The sequence below is a fragment of the Cyprinus carpio genome, chromosome B2, assembly GCF_018340385.1.
Source record: "Cyprinus carpio isolate SPL01 chromosome B2, ASM1834038v1, whole genome shotgun sequence".
NCBI lineage: Eukaryota > Metazoa > Chordata > Actinopteri > Cypriniformes > Cyprinidae > Cyprinus > Cyprinus carpio.
In genome coordinates this window covers 18,330,676-18,354,270 of record NC_056598.1, presented here as the reverse complement: position 1 = coordinate 18,354,270, position 23,595 = coordinate 18,330,676, and the positions used below count along the sequence as shown (strand labels likewise).

General features: G+C 37.0%; 1 protein-coding gene across 1 annotated transcript in view; it reads left to right on the top strand.

Annotated features, from left to right (window-relative positions):
- The window catches only part of LOC109096629 (anion exchange protein 2-like), a 31,599-nt gene continuing 8,004 nt past the window's right edge, over positions 1-23,595 (top strand). The window contains exons 1-13 of the mRNA XM_042718488.1: positions 1-195; positions 9,219-9,377; positions 15,758-15,914; positions 16,784-17,034; positions 17,146-17,282; positions 17,376-17,587; positions 19,724-19,863; positions 20,227-20,283; positions 21,941-22,121; positions 22,228-22,363; positions 22,475-22,664; positions 22,754-22,859; positions 22,953-23,137. Of these exons, the coding sequence (XP_042574422.1) occupies positions 9,318-9,377; positions 15,758-15,914; positions 16,784-17,034; positions 17,146-17,282; positions 17,376-17,587; positions 19,724-19,863; positions 20,227-20,283; positions 21,941-22,121; positions 22,228-22,363; positions 22,475-22,664; positions 22,754-22,859; positions 22,953-23,137 (1,812 nt within the window). The 5' untranslated portion in view covers positions 1-195; positions 9,219-9,317. The remainder of the gene's footprint in view (positions 196-9,218; positions 9,378-15,757; positions 15,915-16,783; positions 17,035-17,145; positions 17,283-17,375; positions 17,588-19,723; positions 19,864-20,226; positions 20,284-21,940; positions 22,122-22,227; positions 22,364-22,474; positions 22,665-22,753; positions 22,860-22,952; positions 23,138-23,595) is intronic.

Below are 23,595 nucleotides of genomic sequence, written 5' to 3'. Positions count from 1 at the left end.
ATATAAAGTGGGTCTTGAGTGCCCTTTACTAAAAGTTGACTGATTCTTCATGTGAGGGCATGCAGAAGAGACCTCCTTCTCCATCTGACTGACGTTTTTCACTCCTAATACTTGACAGAGCGACTCCATCATCTTTTGGTTAACACAAACATTTAGCATTTGGAAAACTTCCCTTCTACACCTCTTGCATGACAGGTGAGTATTTTTATTTTTTATTTTTTTTGGATTGTCTGGTGGGGCTTGCTGTGCGCTACTGGAATAGTCATTTACTGAATCTCCCTTCTACTGCGAGTATTGTCATTTCATAGCAAAAAAATGTTTATGCAAAAAAATGTTTATGCATTTTTTTCTCTTTTTATGAATGTATTTATTCTAGGGTGGTTGATGCTCAGCCTTCAGATCTGTTTAACCAGTCGTTTCCTTTACTTATGAATTCTAGTCATGGTCAATATTTGACTGAGGCTGACGAAGCGTGCAGCTCATGCTGTATTTTATTTAATGCTTTATGGAGCTTATTGAACATTTAACTTTTTTTTTCGCACGGTAGATGAAGTCCAGGCAATTGATGAGGTCGGTGATCATTTGAACTCTGATGTTCGCTTCATGAATGTCATGTTTTTTTGGTTTTTTTTGAAACACACCCAGTCAACTGACTGCTGGCGGGAGAGACGCTGCTAACGAGCTGCGTGCGCGGCAAGCGCGGGATGTCAATTGTAAATAATGCAGTGTTGATTTCTTTCTCTCTTTTTTATTGGCAATAATCTCTCGTCTCGTAGGTTTATCATGTCGCTTGCAGTGTAGATGGGCTGACATGGATACAAACACCTGCATGCCGCATGTCCACGTTTTCCTGAGCGTTTGGGACGAGATGACAAGAAGCGAGTTCGTTTGCTCGACAGACACGTGCGTTGAGTCGGTGTGTGATTTGAACGCATTCTGCAAATGCATTTGACTGTAAATGAGTCACTGACGTTAGTTAAACTGTACTAGACAAATAAGTAATCAGTGCAAGAACGAACAGCAGAGATCTGCGTGATAGATTGTAGTAAAAAGAGTGCAGCTCGTCTCTCAAAGCTCAATGGTCACCAGTTCCGCCACAATACCATGGTAACAAGGGTTACTGTTATTCTAAACCCTATTTAAAATTGAATGAGATCTCCTTAAAGCATTTTAAGCATTATTTCTGTCAATGGGTTTTTAATTAAAACGGTTTTTTATTTTTAATAGACGACAGTCGTGGTTAATTGGAAGCTACCAAAGTTGAATTGTACATTACCTTTGGCAGAACTATCGTTTCCATGGTGATTTCTTTTCTTTTTCTTTTTCTTTTTTTTAAAAGTAGTATAAGAATCACTATATAAGACTGAACAGTACCATGGGTCCAAGCTATGTTTAAATTTGAAGTTTTATACATTACTGTTCAATGTTGCAATAGTTAGCAGAGGACATTATCAAGAAAAGGTTCTTAGTTTTTCCAAATATGCAATTACATAAATGTGGAGCAAGTCTCAAATAGAATTTGGATCTTAATTGGAAAATGATGTGTATGTAAACATGGTCAATGAACACAGCACTGTTCATTTTACGCATTGTTTCTCTTGGTTTATTATTAGGTTGGCTTACTAAATAGACATTATGAATGGCTTTGTGTTTCCAGGTCATTGATTTTTTTTTTTTTCCAGGTTAGATTGACTTTGCAGAGCAGTGTTTATTTGAACATACAGAAATATAGTTGGCTGGATGAGGAATCGGCAGGCTTGTTTTCGAGACATCTCCATTTGTAAATGAAGACCTTAACAACAAATATTTGTCGCTGTAAAAATAACCCAGCTCCCTGCGCCCCTCCCTCCGACTGCTCCCACCACAGCTGCTGGAGTTGAACAAATGTTTTGGCAGGGTTATGGTTATTCCCAAAGCAATAATTATCCATAGTTAACCCACCGGTTGCTTGTCCACTTGTCATATTTCCAATTTATAGTTTCAGTTTTTATTTGACCACCCATTGTGAAATATTTCATTATTACAATGCAATTGGATAGAAACATTAGATCTTTTCTACAGATGAATCTAATCCACATAATAACACTTGCATATAAATAACTGTATTTTCAAGTGTATTGCTTTGATTTATCAAAGGTTTTTGCTGGGCCATGTCTTCCACAAGTACCATAATCAGAAAACAGACACAAAATCAGCTTGCGGCCAAACCCTTGACTGCCATGTAACGAGACGTGATTGCTGCAATCATCAGGGTGTATTTATAAAAAGAAAATCTGCATAGCTCAAACAGGAAATGACAGTGTTCAGTTATAATTTACAGTTATAATAGCAACCTTGTAATGTGGAATTAAAACAGTACTATTTCATTGCTGGTGGCTGGATTGCATGGTGTGCAACAATTCAGCCGTGAATTCACGTCATCGCAGGATCGTGGTGATCCATTATATGATAATTTTCAGGACAAGGATTATGTTTCTCTGTTAAATGCATTATGAAGACGTCATTTTGCAATTAAGACTATAACCTCGGGAAACAAAAAAGATATGAGGCAAATTTCCTAGAACAATGCTGGACATATAATCAGTTAAACACAAACTGTTGTGCTGTAGTTTGTCACCGAGACATAAAACGTCCAGTGGCCACTGAGGTCATAAGCAGGATAAAGCGTATCTCCACTGATAGAGCAAGCATGCGAATTTACTTGCTTGAAAAAAATTTTTTGGCTAGTAAGACTATTGAGCCTCTCTGTTTTATTGTTTCACAATTAAACTGTCAATTTTGCAAAATAATAAATAAAATAAAGTAATAATTTGGGCTTAATACAATAGCAATGTAATTTTGACGGTCACAAACAGATGAATAATTTAGACTTGTCCCTCTCTTTTTTTTAAAAAAAAATCAATAGTTAAGCCCCGTCCACTCCAAGAATGATAACTATAAAGATAACTATATAAAGATATTAGCATCCAGACCAGTGAACGTCTAAGTGCACGTTGGTCTGTCTCTTTAAATTCTTGTGCTCGTGATAGCAGGATTGATTCTGTTTGGGTGTCAATGTTTTTATCGTTTGTCAAAAGGAAAAAAATATTCTGAAAGTGATTCCAATTATGTTGTTTTTCTGTGCCTTTATCGTTATAGCTGTGGTGAGGGCTCTGCTATTCATAAATACTGAGAATAATTTTTTAGAACTGTATCTTTATCGTAATCTTTATAGTTATCATCTTTGGTGTAAATGGGCCTTTACTATGAGGCACTTATAAAGGAAGTGAATGGGGCCAATTTATGGAGGATTTAAAAGCAGAAATGTGAAACCTGTAATTTTTTAAATGAATGTTCATTAATTCTTGTGTTAAAACTTGTGTATTTAAGCTGTAAAGCTATAAATTAGCCTTACAGGGATACTCCACACCAAAATAAAAATTTTGTCATTAATCACTTACCCCCATGTTGTTCCAAACCCGTAAAAGCTTCATTCGTCTTTGGAACACAATTTATGGAGTATTCTGATGATGACTTTCATAACTTTTATGGACCTTGAAACTGCTATTTACTTGGCAGTCTATGGGAAAATCTCAAACCTCCCGGTTTTCATCCAAAATATCTTAAATTGTGTCCGAAGACGAACAGAGCTTTTACGGGTTTGGAACGAAAAACACTAAAAAAATAAACAACAAAATTTTCACTAAAAAAAACACTACCAATTTAAGGCCTGTTCACACCAAGGATGATAAAGATAATGATAAAAATATAGTTCTAAAATTGTTCTTAGTATTAAAGAATAGCAGAGTCCACAGCACAGCTATAATTATAAAGACGCAGAGAAACGATATCGTCGGAATCATTTTCAAAACAATTTTTTTCCAGCTGACGCCCAATCAGAATCAATCCTGCTATAATGAGCTCGAGAATTTAAAGCAGCAGACGAGTGTGTTCTTAGAACAAACAGACAATATCATCCGCTGGTGTGGACGCTAATATAGCTATCTTTATAGTTATCATTTTTGGTGTGAACAGGCCTTTACAGTAATTTTAGGGTTTGTTGTTTCGTTGCCATGGCAACAAGGCTGTAAAGTTAAATATAATGCTATACAGTTAGTAAGCGATTGTTTTCATCCTAAATCCATGTTAATGTGCATATTTTAAAGTCTTGTGGCTTTACTATTGAAACAGTATTTTAACATTTAAATATTGTCAAATTCACTTACAAGTTTTTTTCTTAAATACATGTTTTCTGTCAAAATAAATAAATTCACAATAAAATTTTATGATAGTCAACATTTTGCCTCAAATGCTATCAAATGAGTTTGTCGTACTGATCCCAGACCATTCATTCATTCATTCATTCATTCATTCATTCATTCATTCAGCCAGCGTTAATTTCAGGTATATACATGTCAAAGCTGTCACTTTTGCACAATCTTTAATAAAAGCATACATGGACACATATGAAGTATGTCTGTAGGTGCCAAACAGAGCACAGAGCATGTGCGTGTCTCAGTCTTTTTCAAATGATTCCTGGAATTAATGCCACAGAGCCGTATTGTTGAGTCATGTCCCTTTGGTCACATGTTTTCAGAGGGCTAAAGGAGGAAACTTAATCGAGGGGGGAGGGACAGCTATCAGTGGGTGCCTCAAGGTTGGAAGTGAAAAGCATGTGTGTGTGACAGATAGAGAGAGAGAGAGACTGAGACAGAGAGAGGTTAGGGTAAAAGGGTAGTGCGCTTCAACTTCCAGAACAGCTTTTCTGTTCTCCAATCACTGCCTTTTTTCCTCTCCTGTCCCTCCTCCCTCTCTGGGTCTCTTTCTTTTTCTACCTTTCGGTGGCTGTTTGGCTTCAGTGGGTATTTGCCATCACACTACAATGGCTGCTGTAGCTGTAGCCTCCCTGCAGTAAGCATTCTGAGGTAAGTCTCTCTCTCTCTCTCTCTCTCTGTTAGAAGCAAAGCATGTGCTTTTTTTCTCTGTAACAAGGTCTAGTTAAAGGGACAGTTCACCCAAAATTGGATATGCTGTCATCATTTACTCACCCTCATGTCGTTCCAAACTTGTATTACTTAGTTTCTTGTGTGGAACACGAACAATTATTTTTTAAGGAATTATGGTAACTGAACCATTGTGGTGACCTCTGACTTTTATTGTATGAACAAAAAACATTGGGATGTTCTTTTAAATATATGTTTCAGAGAAAAAAAAGTAAGTTTTAGGTTTGATTTCTTTGGTTTTCTGGTGCTTGTTATATAGGAAGGGTATGTTCATATTTTTGTGGTGGCATATAAAGTGTTTGGAGTTGTATTTTGCTGAAAAAGTAACTGCAGCCCTTCCTGTCTTACAAAGTGTTTCCTGTTGGAATTCTTTATTTTTATACACACTATCAGGGAGAGATGAATTATACGCTTAGAAATATGCATGAATGAATCGTAATCATGTTTTTTGCTCGTTCTTTGTTGTCAATGGACTGTGATTGTCAGGAATGTGGTTCTTTCTTTCTTTCATCCTTTGTATATCCAGCCCAGTGATGATGAGGGGTCTAGAGTTACGCTTGGTATCAGGGTAACAATGACTTTGGCCCAGATTAAGAGCATTAGATGACTCAGTGATTCTTCTAATGGACTGGAATACTGAAGATTTTACTTACTTTCTAACAAACTTGTTCTATTTAGAGTTCCTATAGTTCAAACAGTAGAGCATGGTGCTAGGGGCCGTCAAGATTGTTGGTTTGATTCCAAGGGAATGCATGGACTGATAAAGTATATAGATCTAGTAACTTGAATGCATTGCAAGTCACTTTACCAGGTGCATAAATATGCATAAAAATGAACATTTATCTAAATTTAAACACAAATACAAAGCAATGCAATGTTGAGTTGCATGTTTATCTACATGGCTCTGACATTTTTTTTTTTCTATTTCTGACCATCTACTGTCACCAGACAGGCAAATAGCACTGATAACATAGCAACAGCCAATGTGCTGTGATTGCATGCTGTAAAGAAACTGCAATATTGCGTGTTTTTTGTTAGAAACTATTATTTATATCACACGGTTCTGAATTTAGTGTTCACATGGCAGCAGCATAAGCATAAGGCTCACAGTGTGGATGCTCATAGTCTCTGGGGAACATCTCTGCTGAATCACTGTCCTCAGTCACCTTTAGTGTACAGACACACAGTGGGGCGCAAAAGTCTGAGGATGCACTGAAAATCTGACATAAAAATAAAGTTCCAAGAGTTTGACAAACATGCAGGTGCATCTTAAAAAGTGAAACTTTCTTATATTCTAGATTCATTACATGTAAAGTAAAACATTTCAAAAGTTTTTTTGTTTTAATTTTGATGAAAGTCAAAAATCCAAATACTAGAATATTTACATTTGAGTTTCATTAAATGACCATCCCTACAGTATAAATTCCGGGTATCTCTTGTTCTTTAAAACCACAATAATGGGGAAGACAGCTGACTTGGCAATGGTCCAGAAGACAATCATTGACACCCTCCACAAAGAGGGAAATTCACAGAATGTCATTACGAAATTACGGTGGCTGTTCACAGAGTGCTGTATCAAAGCATATTAAATGCAAAGTTGACTGGAAGGAAGAAATTGGGTAGGAAAAGGTGCAAAAGCAAGAGGGATGACCGCAAGCTTGAGAATACTGTCAAGCAAAACCGATTCAAACACTTGGGAGAGCTTCACAAGAAGTGGACTGAAGCTGGAGTCAGTGCATCAAGAGTCACCACGCTCAGACGTCTTCAGGACAAGAGCTACCATGCCACTTCTGAAACAGAAACAACATCAGAAGCATCTTACCTTAGTAGAAAAAGAACTGGACTGTTGCTCAGTGGTCCAAATTCTCTTTTCAGATGAAAGTAAATTTTGTAAATCAAAGTCAGGAGTCTGGAGAGGCACATAATTCCAGCTGCTTGAAGTCCAGTGTGAAGTTTCTAAAGTCACTGATGATTTGGGGTGCCGTGACGTCTGCTGGTGTTGGTTCATTGTGTTTTATCCAGTTCAAAGTCAATGCAGCCGTCTACCAGGAGATTTTGAAGCACTTTATGCTTCCATCTGCTGACAAGCTTTATGTAGATGCTGATTTACTTTTCCAGCAGGACTTAGCACCTGCCCATAGTGCCAAAAACACTTCCAAAAGGTTTGCTGACCATGATATTACTGTGCTTGACTGGCCAGCCAACATTCCCAACCTGAACCCTATATGGAATCTATGGGATATTTTAAGAGATAGATGAGAAACAGTCGATCCAACAATACAGATAAGCTGAAGGCTCAATAGTGCCTCAGCAGTGTCACAGGCTGATCGCTTCCATGCCATACCTCACTGATGCTGGAGTTTGTGCTAAAGGAGCCCCAACCAAGTATTGAGAGCAGAGATGAACATACTTTAAAGAAATTAAAATTAACTCTAATAAAAATACTTCTAATAATCCTTTTTCTTTTTTTTTTATTGATTTTAGGAAATACTCAATTTTGAGAAACTGGATATTTGACTTTCATGAGCATCAAAAAAAAAAAAAAAACTTTTGAAATGTTTTACTTTACATGTAATGAATTTAGAATAGATAAAGTTACAAAAAAAAACTTTTTCACAATATGATGCACCTGTAAAACAAATCAATTAGGTTGAAATAAACTATATATATTTTGAGGAAACTTTTAAATCTCCAAATAAAGCAAATTTATTCTGATTTTGAATTTAGAATTACAAATATATGACACTGGCCATGTGAACCCCTTTGTATAAAAGTTCAGCTTTACTTCCATTAAAGTGCTCTTTGGATCCTTCTCAAATCATGCTGAACAACATGATCATCAAATCTGACAAACATGTGGAGATAATGCAGCTTGAGTGCTGCATTAAATCAGCAGTGTCCAGTCCTGTTCCTGGAGTTCAGCTCCAACTCCAATTAAATGAACTTGAACCCAAGTAATCAATATATGAAGTCTAAGTTTGAAAATAGAGCACCTTCACCAAATTGGGGTCATATCATCAACCCATGGCTCTGAAAACATCACAGTTTAGCATAACACAGTATCACAGTTTAACATAACTTTGTAAAACAACTTCTTGTTAAAGTTTTGAAGACATTTTAGGTCCTAATAAGAAAGGAAACATGCACATCAACTCCAGCCATTATAACTACTCAGGCTTGAAAAGAGTGTTCTCTGTTTAGGCAAGTGCATGCGTCACAAACATCTCACACATTACTTAACCTTTGAATGGAGGGTGCTACAGGAAACTGCAAGAAAGAGTCAGGGGAAATAGATAAGCTGAGTGAGTAGGCACACTTAGACTGCAATGGCAACGGTGTTCTCATATTTGGGCATTCACACAAGAATTCTTCTTTTTTTTTTTTTTAAGATGTTTGTATTCTCATGTCATGCTATTCTCATTTTCCTTTTTTTAATTCAATATAGTTTTGGCGATTCCTTAAGTATATTATTATAAACAACTGATGCTTTTTCCTTTAAAAATTGTTTACTGGTGGCCTATAGGAAGAAATGAATACCACTGTGACCTTTCACATACTGATATGACACCTACATCTCTATCGATTTGAATAAGGATGTGGTATTTTCCATTGAGAAATGTTACAGAATTTCCTGTCCCATGCCTAATTTATATGAGATGCTGTTACTGTGATATTGTATATGAGCTTTGACCTTGTTGTGGACTGATGCTCAGAGAGATTCACAGTGTCTGAATGTCTCTCTAATGCAGCATATAAATGTCAAGTTGAAATAAAATATAGCATTGAAAAACACATCTTCCAGCCCCAAGTCTCCTTGGTTTTACAAGGACATGAAAAAAGCCTCTTAGGGAAATGTGATTTATATTTTATTTTGTCATTTTCTCTCATAATAATCAAGTGAAATGACATGGAAGAAAAATTGTTCCATCTACTGGGTCCTTGAAAGACTTCCAGCAATATATATTTACTGCTATTCACAGAATGTATCATTTATGTTACTATTTAACTATATGGATCTTTACTTTAGGGCTTTAAGGCCATTAATGGAAAGGCTTTAATGGTCATTAAAGTCTCTTTAAAGTCAAGAGCTTTCTCAGTGCTGCATTTCTCAATAAACTATCAAAAAACAGAAGCTCAGTGAGGAAAAAATAAAGGTTGTCTCTAAAATATTCTAAATTGATCTGTTGGAGAACTTTTAACCAGGCAGATGTTTTTTTTTTCCATGTGTCATCTCAGGTTATGCTGCCCGAAAGTTCCCAGTTGAGTCTGAGTAAAAGAGAAAAGGGCTAAAGCCAGCGCACTTTACAGCACCACCCACAAACCTGACCACAAGCAATGAGTGACCCTCAGGATGCCAGTGACGTCACTTCAGCCACAGGCTTGACGAAGCATTTGGTAAGTAATCTTTAACTTTTTAATTTTTTAGGCTATGAAGATGATTAAACTGGAATATGTTTTGCCTATACAGTACATCTAAGGTTAGTTTCATCAGTATTCATCCACTGCTTTTCTATTAAACACAAAATATAAGTAAAGTGAGTGAAACAGTCAGCCTGTTTACTTTTTTAACACAATATACCTGTTGCAAATTCAAACGGTTTAATTGTCTTTTTTTAGTAATTTATTAAAGAACCAGAACATATGAGTCATTCTGTTTGAGAATTGGACTACTCTGGTTGCGCTGTGTTTTTGATTATTTAAAAAGAATCGGTTTATAAGAGTCATTTGTTTGTGAATCAAACTACACTGGTCGGTTGTATGTCAATACAATTTACAACTCAACGTTTTGTAGTTGTGAGGTTTTGTATATCGCGGTATATTTGGTTGTACACTTTCACGCATCCGCTGAAAATACAGTTGATATCAGGAGAGGTCAAATGTAGATTGCAGAAAATTGGCTCTCCAATGTTGTGTAGCTTAGTGTTTTCTTCGGCAGTCTTCTGCTGATTTGGTGAGATTCTAGCAGTGCTCTGCTCTCAATTGCCATTGATTCTCTAGAGGTCTGATTAACCAGAATAAGATTTAAAAACAATTTGTGTAACCATGGGGACAGAGCCACCTAATGTGCCATACCCAGAAATCAGTTTACTTCTGAGGAACATGTTGTGCCATTATACAGCAGTGATGAAGACGTGCTGTGCAGACTGTGTCTGGTTTTTAAATATGTCCCTGGAAAACTGTAGTGTTTCAATTAGCCTTCATCTGGGTGGTTTTCTGCTCCTCAAAGAGCCATGCATGGCTTGATGGACTTGCTTCTGACACTCATGATGGGAACAGGGGCTCTCAGCAGTAACAATCAAGAAATCAAGCCTCCTGCCAACAAAGCTTGTATTGATAAAAGCTCTTATTGATGATTCTGCAGTCTGAATAATATTGTTACATAATAGATCCTTAAGTAATCATTTGAACAGTAGATGATAAACATCTATAATGGCACTAGACAGTAGTTATAACTTGAAATGTGTTTCAACTTGTCACACATTGTCCTGTTTTTCAGTAAAAATAGCTAAACATCAACTTTTTTACCCCATTGTTTTTTTTCTTTTCAAAGGAATAGTTCACCCAAAAATGATTTGTTATCATTTACTTGTTCCAAACCTGTGTGAGGTTCTTTCCTGTGTTAGTGAAGAAACACACTATATGTTTAGGTATGATATAAGTTTATTATATCATATTATACATAAAGTGGACATTGTCACAGGAAATGTCTCCTGTAATAAATATTACTTCAGAGTGGGTGGAACAAACAGAACATCCTGAAGCATAATTTTAATACCTGATTACATGATGGTGTTTTGATTAGGAGATTATGTAGAAGTTCTAGGATTTTTTTGTGATGAGATAAAAGAGCTAAATAAGGTCATCAGCGGGTTCACTGTGAAGAAATTTTCTGTCTGGTGAAACGATTGCATAATTCTGCAGGATCTCTGGCTCTGCTCATTCAGTATGAGCATTGTTCCCCATATTAAAATCATTCACAGATCTCACAGAGGCGATGACACTTCTGTGGGAAAGTATAAGTTAATATGAGTCGCTCGCTGTGTGGATGGAGGCAGGAAGGTGAGGTGACAGGAGCATCACATTTCATCCTTTGGGAAAACAAAAAAAACAAACCCTTTAATCCCTGTGTAGAGGATTCAGTATTCAGGAAAAAAACTTTGAGTTATATCAGAAATATTCGAGCCAGGTGTATATAATGGAGGCAAATCAGATACAGATGGATTTGAGGAGATGGAATGTGTGTGTGTGTGTGTGTGTGTTTACAGGGGCCTCATGCACCTGGGGGCATCAATAACAGTCCTGACTTGGTGGGATAAGAATTATGACTACAATATCCTAACTAGGTTGTTGCAACAAGCAGTTGTCTGTCATAAAACGTGTGATGCGACACAAAAAAATCTGAAAAGTTCCCATCTGCTTGGTCCCTCTTGTACATTTGGATCACAACTTAAAAACGGAGCTTAAAAATAAGGGCTTAATAAAAAAAAAAAAAAGATGACATACCTTGTGTTTTCATACAACAGTCACACTTTGTTATGGTCCAATTCTCACTATTAACAAACCATTAGCTTTGACTTTTCCCTCAATAAACTCCTAATTTGTTGCTTATTAATAGTTAGTACAGTAGTTGTTAAGTTGAGGTATTGGGTAGTATTAGGGATGTAGAATACGCTCATGCAGAACATGTGCTTTATAAGTACTAAGAAACAGCCAATACATTAATAATAGGCATGCTAATAAGCAGATAGTTAATAGTGAGAATTGGTCCCTATACTAAAGTGTTACCCATACAAAATTAAGGGATTTTATTATATAATATATGATCCTAAATGCACACAGTCAGTCTCTCCTCATCCACGTTTGATAAATTTAACCCTTTCGCACGTGACTTTAAAATATTCTAGCTGAGCCCACAGCGTAGGTTTTTTAGGCAACCGTTATTTTAGAACGTATCGCATTATTGTTTCCATGGCGAGCTGTGGGATTTACAACACGCTAATTCATCCTCTCCTCCTGAAACACGTTAAAGTAGATCTCTGGTAAACTGTGAGTAGAGCAGAGTAAACTTCATAGTTACCTACACAATCTGTATGTGATATCAATAAAAACATGTCATCAAATTACATTTGTAAGGATCTTTATTGCCATTTTCACAGACATCATGGCGTGTATTTTACAAACTGTAAATGTATGTTTTTGCTAGTACTCGTGTATTTAAGTCTAAACACTGAATATTTTTGATAATATTACAATCGCTCAGTGTGTCCAATCTGGCTCTGTGCCAGCCAAAGCGCGAAAGCAGATTTAAATTCAGCAGTTGATGACGTGACGCACTGAAAGTTCGGTGTGATCGTACACTTCAGGGACCAGCCAAGACTGATCACACTGGTGTGATCGTACGCTTAAAGGGTTAAAGGGCACCTATTATGCCCCTTTTTACAAAATGTAATATTGATCTTAGGTGTCCCCAGAATGTGTCTGTGAAGTTTCAGCCCAAAATACCCAAAAGTAAATATAAATCATTTATTATAACAGCTGGAAAATGTCATTTTTGGGGTGTGTCTAAAAAACAGCTGTTTTGGAGAGTATTGCTTTAAATGCAAATGATCTGCATATTCCTGCCCTGCCTCCAGAAGAGGGCGTTTGCGTACATCTCTCTGCATTGCATATCTACAGCAATAAACAGCTGGTAGAAGCAACATAACTGAGGGCGAGAGAACCTGTGTTTAGCCGTACATATGGGAGGCAAAATGCACTGAAAGTGTGACGAAACAGCACGATGTTACAGAGCTCGCGCCGCGCTGACCTGTCATCGACGTGAATCAAAGGACCGAGCCGTGTGACCGCTTTACCGAATTAATCTTGCTATAGGAAAGGCGTGAACTAATGTCACAAGCGTAAAAAATACTTAATGGAGGGGGGGAGGGAAGGGAAGATGAGAGGAGGAGGAGAGGAGGAAGAGGAGGAAAGGAGAGGGGGAAAGAGGAGAGGGGGAGGAAAGGGAGGAGAGGGAGGGGGGGGGGAGGAAGGAAGGAGGAAAGGAAGGAGGAAGGGGGGAGAGGGAGGAGGAAGGAGGAGGGTAAAGGGAAGGGGGAGGAGGGAGGGGGAGGAAGGAGAGAGTAAGAGGAGGAAGAAGGGGGGGAGGGAGGGGGGAGGGAGGAGGGGGGGGAGGGGGGGGAGAGGAGAGGGGGGGAAAGGAGGGGAGGGGGAGGAAGGGGAAGGATGGAAAAAAGGAGGGGGGAGGGAGGGGAGGGGAAGAGGGGGGAAGGGAGAAGGAGAGGAAGGGGGGAGAGGAACGGGGAGGAAGGGATGGAGGGGAGGGAGGAAGGGAGGGGGAAAGAAGAGGGAGGAAGGAGGGAAGGAAGAGGGAAGGGAAAAAAAGGGGAGGGGGGAAGGAGGAGGGGAAAGAGGATGGGAGGGGATAGGGAAGGGAGGGAGAGGGGGGGAGAGAGAAGGGGGGAGAGGGTGGGATGGAAGAGGGAGGGAGAAAAAAGGGGAAAGGGTAGAAAGTGGGGGGAAGGATGAAAAAATACTTAATGTAAGCACACAAATACAGTTGAAACGCTAAGCACTATAATGACATGACATTCACAAAGGAGTCTGGAGTGATGCACGTATTTAGGTAGATTTTGAGGCGCATTACCTTGAAAAATTAAAGTAATGCACAGTATCCTCAGCAGCTCAGATGTTGGGAGAAAATGAAGACTCTTATGTTCAGTCTAACATCCAAACACAGAGCACTGGAATTGCTTGCAAGACATTTTTGACGTTACAGCTGCTCGAGTGCAGAGAAAATGGAGGACAGTGTACAACTGCTGAGGGCGGAAAATATAGCAATGCAGAGCTGTCAATCAACCCCCATGGCCCAGCCATATACAATGTGGATATACAAAGTGGATTTTGCATAATAGGTGCCCTCGAGCAGTGATAATTTTGTTCTTGCTCCATGAGTAGTGTCACTTGTAGCGGTCACGGCTATTAACATGACAGATACATTTTATCACTTGTTGCTTGCATTACAGCTGGTTAGGACGTACTGTACTGGATTGTACTGATTAACGGGACATTAAGCACAGTTTTGTCTTAAAAATGCAAGATGCAGGGCACAGGAATGAAAAAATGTGCGAGATACTGCAAAAGATGCAAACACAATGTTCAAACACTTTTGTCTAGTTGTTTTTTAGATATAAAAACAATAGAAAAGGAGAGGAGCTAAATGCAAAAACACATTCTGTGTTCTAAGTCTGGTGGAATAGTTTAGCATCAAATGGCAATCCTGTCCTGTCAAATCCTGTCCTTATACATGTATTTGGTTATGTTAGCCTGATAAACTAACTTGACTTGATATTTAGTAGTATTGAATGGAGCAGCCTTGATATTTTTACTTTTTTAAAGTTCTAAAATTTTATACAAGTGACCTGTAGAATTTCATTGGAATGATAAAATTTAGACATGTGGATGGGTGATTTTTTTTTTCCACAGTATTATACACAAGCATTTTTCCATCAATGATCATGCTAAAAAATTCAAGGATAAAATGTTTAAAGTTGCATAAAAAATCCACTTGACGTAACTTCTCAATATGCGTATATAATAATTTTATCATAGTCCTGTCACTTGTGTACATGAAGGTTTACTGTTCAGACTGTTCTCTGACTACAAGTAAATACAGGTTAGCTGTATGCCTACATTATATTGTGTTAAGAAGTGAAAGTTCTGTAAATAGAAAGGTGACTGCGTGTAAGGGATCAGGATGTGACTATAGATATGGGTGATGATGTCAGAGGCTGGGGGTGTAGAGAAGTGTCTGATTAGATCCTGCGGCTCTATATTTGATATCACATCCTCTGCTTCCTTTTCTTGAGGACTGCCTAGCATGTGGATGCCATGGTTACACACTGCTGTCAGAAGACCTTTCAGTGTCTTGATTGTCTCAACGGTTGACAAGAGCAGCTGGTCACTACTGCACATTGTGTTTTTTGGTCCACCTCATGTGCAGTTTTGTATGTGTGTATCATACCAGGCTTCTTACCAAGCTTAAGCAGCGAGACAACCACGGTCCAACAGCTTCACAAGGCTCCTTGAGGCATTCAGCATCACTGGCTGACTTTAGTCATGATCTGCTGGAGCGACTCTGTTAGTGGCTGTAGGAGTGCTGACTCACTCTCTGTGGCTCTGGTGGGATGAGCTACAGGATGCTGCATCTTGATTGAGCGTGTGCGTGCCAGAGTTTGGTATCCGTAGGCATGTTAGTTTTACCCGGAGCAGGGCCCCTCTGTCAAAACAGAATTAAATGAAGCACATGACCACAAGCCTCAATTGATCCTCAGGATAGCATACCACAGACAGCGGGGGAGAAGAGACGGAATGAGAAAATGAGTGTAGAGAGAGCAATACCATCCATAAATATATATATACAGATATGTCATTCATTTACCATGAAGGAGGTCAACAATGTAATATATTTCATTTGTTAGATTTATTTATATAAGAGTTATACAAAAATCATCTTATTTATATATTCTTTTCTTCTTATTTGTGTTTAATTCATTTTAAATAAATGTTAAATCACTTTTTATTATTTTTAAATAATTTTTGTTATGAATTAGCATAGTGTATAAACTGTGCTATATAAATTAATTTGCCTTTTCTATGATGTACAAATAAGAATCTGAGAATGCATGTCTCTTTCTTGCATAACATCTGCTTTGATATCAACGTAGGCTATTTGAAAAGAAGTGAAAGTTAATATTTTTCTCTCTGGTTACATGTAGCCTGTTGCAGTGCATTCTCCGCCCCAGCGATGTGATGATGATGATGAAGGGGACTTGAACAAGACACTGGGAGTGCAGCGCTTCCAGCAGATCCTCACACCCCCCCAGCGCGTGCCCATCGAACAACACCGCACCTTTAATGAGGAGGACTTTGAGTGTGAGAGCTTTACTACTGATGCATTTAGCCTTAAAAACATTCTTCGTATTATAAATAACTAAATTAAATGAGAATGCATATTAATTTGACTGTTTTATTGATATTTATAGTGTTTTATAGTGTTTTTTCAAAAAATTATTAATACTAAATTATTTTAATATTAAGAAAACAACAAAAGTGAAAAGTAAACTGTCATTGTTTACTCTTCCTCATTTCATTCCAAATCTGAATGCCTTTCTTCCATGTTCTGCAAAAATTAAATCAGTAAATGCTCAATGAATCATAAATGACTCAATGGATAGTTAGTGAGGCTATGAAGCCCTTAAGGGGAAGTTAAATTATATTTCAATGCATTTGCGTTTTCCTACAAAAGTATTTTGTTCTCCTGAGAAGCTTTGTGTTTGTTTGCAATACAGAGCACTGAAATACAAAGTTCTGGCATGAAACTCTAGATGGCTCAGTCCGATAGATACAACTCAGTATGACATAATGACAACATCATCACATGTCACAGCTGATTGGTTCTCTCCAGTATCGGTAGCAAATGAGCTCGCTGCTCAACATTCAAATACTCAGCTAATGTTTGTGGTAGGAGTTTGCAGTGCACTTCAGAAACCCTCCACCTTCCCCAGCTCCACCTGTATAGATCTTCTACGGGCTGATCAAGTATGCTATTGGGGTTATTCATATTATATGTGCAGCAGCAGTAATTCTTACATATAATATGAATAACCCCCATAGCATACACGATACCCCATAGTAGCAGTATTTCTTTTTTTTTGTCCTATCTTTTTTTTACCATGACCATTTCCCTTAAGGGGCTCTGTAGTGATGCTCTTCTAAGTCTTTGATGTTTTTGGCATTTGTAGATCACCGTCACACCTCTCTACATATTCACCACCCTCTGTCTAAACACCTCCCAGAGGGCCGGAGGAAAAAGCCCGGAAGAAAGCGGAAGGACTCAGGACGGAGGAGGAGTTCATCTATGGGATCAGCTCCCCCGATAGATGAGGATGAAGAGGATGAAGAGGTGGATGAAGATTCCTGTAGTCAGCAGGATAAAGAGGGCAATGTCACCACCACACCTACACCGGAAACGGACTCAGAGGTGGACGCACAGGTAGTCGAGTCACACACACACACACACACACACACACACACACACACACACACACACACACACACACTACTTGTTATGATCTTACTAACTCCTCTCTTTGTTGGCTCACAGTTTTTTGTATCAGAAGATGATCCCGACTCCACTGTAAAGAAGAACGGTAAAGCCTCACCTCAACGAAAGCTGCCAATCATACCCCATTCAACGCTTCACACCAGTATCAGCATCCCAGAAAATGTTACAGCAACTGCGTAAGTGTATATGCACACACACACACACACACACAAATGCAAAGAAAGATAAAAATACATGTATGTACTCACTATGTTCTGTTACCACCTCAGAGGCAGAAACTGGGTTCGTAATCTGCCCAATGGCAGACGAGTTTCTGCACCATGTTTGTTTCCAAGTTCGAGTTCTGGCCGCAGCTATGATCTGCAGGAGCGCCGCCGGACGGGCAACATGACAGGCACTTCACTAGAACGCTACCAATACATGCCTACTGATGAGAGCGAGGCACAGACGCTCGCCACCGTTGACCTGGATGGCATTAAAAGTGAGTATGTGTGTTTGTGTAAAATTTGACAAAAAATGTATTTGGCAACATAAGACCAGTAAAGAGTTTTAACATTTGTCATATTATCAACAGTTTGTGGTCGGTAAGGTTTGTTTCATGTTTTGGAAAGTAGTCTCTTATTTGCTCAACAAGGATGCATTTATTTGATACAGTAAAAACAGTAATATTGTAAAATACTATTACAATGTAAAATAACAGTTTTCTGTTTTTAATATATTTTAAAATGTAATTGATTCCTGTGGTGACAAAGCTGAATTTTCAGCAGCCATTCCTCAAGTCTTCAGTGTCACATGATCCTTCAGAAATCATTTTAATATGCTGATACATTCTTTTCAGTATTTTTTTTTTACAAATAGTGATGAAAGGACAGCATTTATTTGAAATAGAAATCTAAAAATATTTTTTTTAAAGTCCAAGATTGATCACAATGATGATGATCATTATAATTAAATAAAAATTGAATGTACATTCTAAAAAATAATATATACATAATAAATAGTATATAATAATTAGTGCTGTCAAATGATTAATCACGATTAATCGCATCCAAAATAAAAGTTTTGTTTACATAATATATGTGTGTATGCTGTGTATATTTATTATGTGTATATAAATACAAACACATGCATGTATATATTTAAGAAGAATATGTTGTTTATATATTAAATATATTTATATATAATATAAAATATAAGAATATAAATATATAAATGTATATACATGTAAATATTTTTCTAAATATATACTTTATGTGTGTGTATTTATATATACATAATAAATATACACTGTACACATACATACAAAAACTAAAAAATGTTAATAAAGACAAACCCAACCCATATCTAACATTAAACAATTTATAAAAACATAATATATACAATCAATGTTATAATGCTATTTAATATTTATAAATAATATATTTACTAATTTATCAGTTAGGTGATATACAGTGTATACATATCTACACATATTGATGCAACTTTTTTTTCCCTTACTGAATGTGTTTACACTTCAATTTCAATTAATAATTTAAATAAATCGATAGCCTTTTAAATATTTTTTGTTTTAAAATTATGAATTCTGTTTAAGATGTTTATCACAGCAAATTCAGAATTTTCCGAGTACCCATAAAACCTATTTAAGTACCTCCTATGGTATAGTTTAGCCGTATATTAGTTATTAGTGAGTATTGGGAATTTCAGCTGATCATAGATCATCAATAATGTTATTTTTTTCTTTCCAGAGGGAAAATGCATACAGAGATCAGGACATACATAATTTCTCAGAAAAAGATAAATAAATTAATACATAAATGAAAATACATACACATTATTGTTACTGTTGAGATTCTTATTACCGTAAAATCATGAAAACAGATTTTACATTGTTACATAATCATATTTTTTTCCTCTTAACAGCAACTATATAAAACAGGACATAGGTAGCTATTCCTTACAACCCACAAATGTTGCCTTAAAAAACTGTTACAATTCAAGAAAAATCTGGATGTACCAGTTTAATATAATCTATCAATTTATTCCTAATTAGACAAAAATCTTTAATCTGAGTTCTTAGTGAAAAAGATTTTTTATTTTCCCTCACATATATATATATATGTGTGTGTGTATTGTATCAATCCATTTCAATAACATGTTTTCAGTGCTGGAAAATGTGTTTGTTGTTCAGTTTTTTCTAAGGTTATAAAGGACTCCTTTATTTACCTTTCTGTTCTCATTCTTCTGAGAATAAATCATGTTTTCAGTCCGTACATCTAACCATCTATGGCTGTGATTCAGGAATGTGGACATTCTCAAAGGGTGCAGAGCTGCCCACTGCAACTGTGCCTTTGACGTCTCTTTTGTATGCGCGTGTCTTTGTGTGTGTGCTGTAAATACAGATAATTTTGACTGAACAATAGATCACTTTGAGACACAAAACGGAGTCCTGGTCTAGTGAGCGCCCAGTTGTGTGTTTCTGTGCTTGGATGCTGAGTATTGTGTGTAATGTAGCCAGTATTGTCACAGTTACTGATACTGATACAATGGATTCAGTGTTGTTCTGACTTGTTTGTTGTTTTTTAACTCTTGGCTTAGTATTTCAGCATCTTTCTTTCAGCTAACAATTCTGAAAATGCACAAGTTATTCCTAGGCACCTGGTTAAGAAAAGCGCTAAAGGTCAGGTGGTTCACATCGGCAAGGACCACAAAGAGCCCAGCAGTCGTATCCGGACCAAGTTGGATCGAACCCCACATGAGGTGAGACACCAGCTAACTAAATTATCTTTCCCCTGTCCACTTGAAGCAATTTTTTAGGCTTGGGTGTTTGGTGTAGCTAATTAAACATGCATTTATGTCTTCAGCATCACCTTAATTACCCAATTGTCAAAATATGATTATTAAAATCTTAAAAGATTATGAATGCACAAAAAAAAAAAAAAAAAATGTTTTCAGGAAATCAACCTACTAAAGTTTCAGTATCAAGCAAATTGCATTCTTTAGCTGTAATGCTTTCGTATACTTGATGAGACAATACAGTAAAAGATATCGATTTAGTTTGCATGCTGTACAGAGCTGGGGTATCACTGCCATTGGCTCACTGAGCCTGCTGTTGTTTATTAGAGGAGATCATGGCCCTGTTACATGGACTACAGGGTTCGTCGTGCCCGACAGCTGAAGGTAGGGTGACACAGAGCTGGTATGATTGCTTTGTGGAACAGCTGAAGCTTGTGTGTGGTTTTTACTCACCACTTGTTTGCTAATACATCTGTACCACTGGCTTTGTGGAAGGCAGAGGATGGTCACAGTATCAGAACTGTGTATAACTAAGCTGGTAGAACTGTACTTGTGTAGAGCTGTTCAGTCATTATAGAATGCCACTTTTTGATTTATGAGTAGAATAGGTCTGTTAACATTACTAACATTAATTAAATTTTTGTAACATTACTTAAAGAGACTTTAACATTTAATGTAAAGGATAAGAGTTTACATGCTTGTCGAATCAAGTGGCAATTATAGATTTTTTTTTTTTTTTTCAAAAGAAATAAACACTTTTAGAACTTAAGGACACACTGAATTGACCAAAAGTGAGAGTTAAAGACATTATAATAAGTGACCCTGGACAACAAAACCAGTCTTAAGTCGCTGGGGTATATTTGTAGCAATAGCCAAAAATACATCGTATGGGTCAAAATTATTGATTTTTCTTTTATGCTAAAAATCATTAGGAAATTAAGTAAAGATCGTGTTCCATGAAGATATTTTGTAAATTTCCTACTGTAAATATATTAAAACTTAATTTTTGATTAGTAATATGCATGGCTAAGAACTTCAATTGGATAATAAAAGGTGATTTTCTTAATATTTAGATTTTTTTGCACCCTCAGATTCCAGATATTCAAATTGTTGTATCTCGGTCAAATATTGTCCTATCATAACAAACCATACATCAATGGAAAGCTTTTTTATTCATCTTTCAGATATTTACCCTTATGACTGGTTTTGTGGTCCAGGGTCACATATTACAAAAGATTTAAAAATAATATTTAAAATAAATGCTATTCTTTTAAACATTCTATTCATCAAAGATCCAGAAAAAATATCATAGTTTCCACAAAAATATTAAGCAGCAAAACTGTTTTTAACTGATATTCTTAAACTTATTTAAAAAATGTAAAAATAATCTTATCAACCCCAAACTTTTTTGAATGGCAGTGTAGCTTATATATATTATGGCATATTAGCATTTTTAAAGGACACAATACATTTAGGATTCACATTTGATTTGTGTAATTTAAAGTCTCTTCAAGTGCTGATGTTACTCAAAAATAAACAAAAAACTATTTTCTAACAACCAATTAGACATTTCTCAGAGAGCTCCAAATGCTTAACATTAGTTTTAAGATAACCGAACAGCTCTACTGACATCATCAACTTAAAACACAATAAATTAGGTTTTATTCCAACAGCTGAAATCTGCAGATATTTTTGGATGGCTTGCCTGAAAAGATTGCTCAAGATTGCTCTTGACCATCTGACTGAAAGAAAAAACTAAAACTACAGATATAATCCACAATGAAATGTAGACTAATTTTAATCTTGTCTGCTTCCTCAAATGAAGTGTTTAGCATTGCCTGCAATGATGCATTAACTCTTTTTTTTCTTAATTTTTATATTTTATAGAAAGAATGTTTACTGAACCTAATCTGACTCAATTAACTCATAATTTCTTATAGCATAAACAGACGGCTTTCCATCAGATTACTTGTACTGGATCTAAAAATGTACAACTTTGAAATAAAGGTCACATAAATAATAAATGTATGTGTTCTCACAGGTGTTTGTTGAGCTGAACGAGTTACTGATGGATAAGAACCAGGAGATGCACTGGAAGGAAACAGCTCGTTGGATAAAGTTTGAGGAGGATGTGGAGGAGGAGACAGAGCGCTGGGGCAAACCTCATGTAGCTTCACTCTCATTCCGCAGCCTGCTGGAGCTCCGCAAGACCATTTCACATGGTGAGAAGGGAATACAAATTCTAACTTTAGTTTAAATGACTCTGACTTCTTACACATTTAAAATGCTTTTTGGTGTGACTGATGTATTGGTGGTATAATTTTACAGGTGCAGTGTTGTTGGATCTGGACCAGAAGACACTGCCTGGTATTGCTCATCAGGTTGTGGAGCAGATGATTATCTCAGATCAAATCAGAGCACAGGACAGAGCGAATGTGCTCCGAGCCCTGCTCCTCAAACACAGGTTAGTTTCACCACTGCGCATCTCAAAAAAGTTACTTGCCTATTAAAGAACACCTTACTCATTTGGATCATGCAGCTGAATTTCCTGCTTTGTTATTCTTCTGTTTGTCAGTCATCCGAGTGACGGCAAGGAGCACAGCTTATTTAAACGCAACATCTCAGCAACCAGCCTTGGCTCTCTCATATCTCATTACCATAGCAGTAACCATATCGCCGCACCGGAGGCCCCTGCCACAGACCCGCTCATCGGAGGACTACGTAACTTTGAGTCACGCATGAGTGTAGACTCAGATAGGAATGAGGTGCTGTGTGCATTAAAGTCTGTGTGTGTTTTTAAGAGGAAAAGAATGGTAAAATAGACAATTAGAACTTTCCCTCTTTGTTTCCATAGAAAGACACACCCCAGTTTTTTGGTTTGCACAAGACCAAATCTAAACATGAGCTGAAGCTGCTTGAGAAGATTCCAGAGGATGCAGAAGCAACTGTTGTCCTTGTGGGTCAGTTAACTGTCCGTATTTAACTCACAACAGTCAGCACATGATACATTACATCTGTTGAAGCCATGATGTAGATGATCTCGATTTTCACAGGTAGTGTGGATTTCCTGGACCAGCCCACCATGGCCTTTGTGAGACTGCAGGAAGCGGTTCTGTTAGAGTCAGTTCTAGAAGTGCCGATTCCAGTGCGCTTTCTTTTCGTGTTGCTCGGCCCTCCCAATGCCAACATTGACTACCACCAAATCGGCCGCTCCATATCAACACTTATGTCTGATAAAGTAGGTCTCATTAAATAAGAGAAAAAATAATATTCTGTCATATTATGTATATAGACTACCGTTCAAAGATTTGGAGTGAGTAAAATTTTAGTTTTTGGAAAAACCAAAAAAAAAAAAAATAATGAGTAAGGAACATTAAATTGATCAAAAGTAACAGTATAGACATTTATAATGTTACAAAATATTCTGTTTCAAATAAATGCTGCTGAACTTTCTATACGTCAAAGAATACTTTAAAAATTCAACACAGCAACACTGATAATAAACAATGTTTCTTGAGCACCAAATAAGCATATTAGAATGATTTCAGAAGGATCATGTGACGCTGAAGACTGGATCGATGATGCTGAAAATTTAGCTTTGCATCACAGGAATAAGTTACATTTTTAAGCATATTAAAGGGGTAATTTTGACGTTGATAGAAAAGAACATTATTTTGTGTATTTGGTGTAATAAAA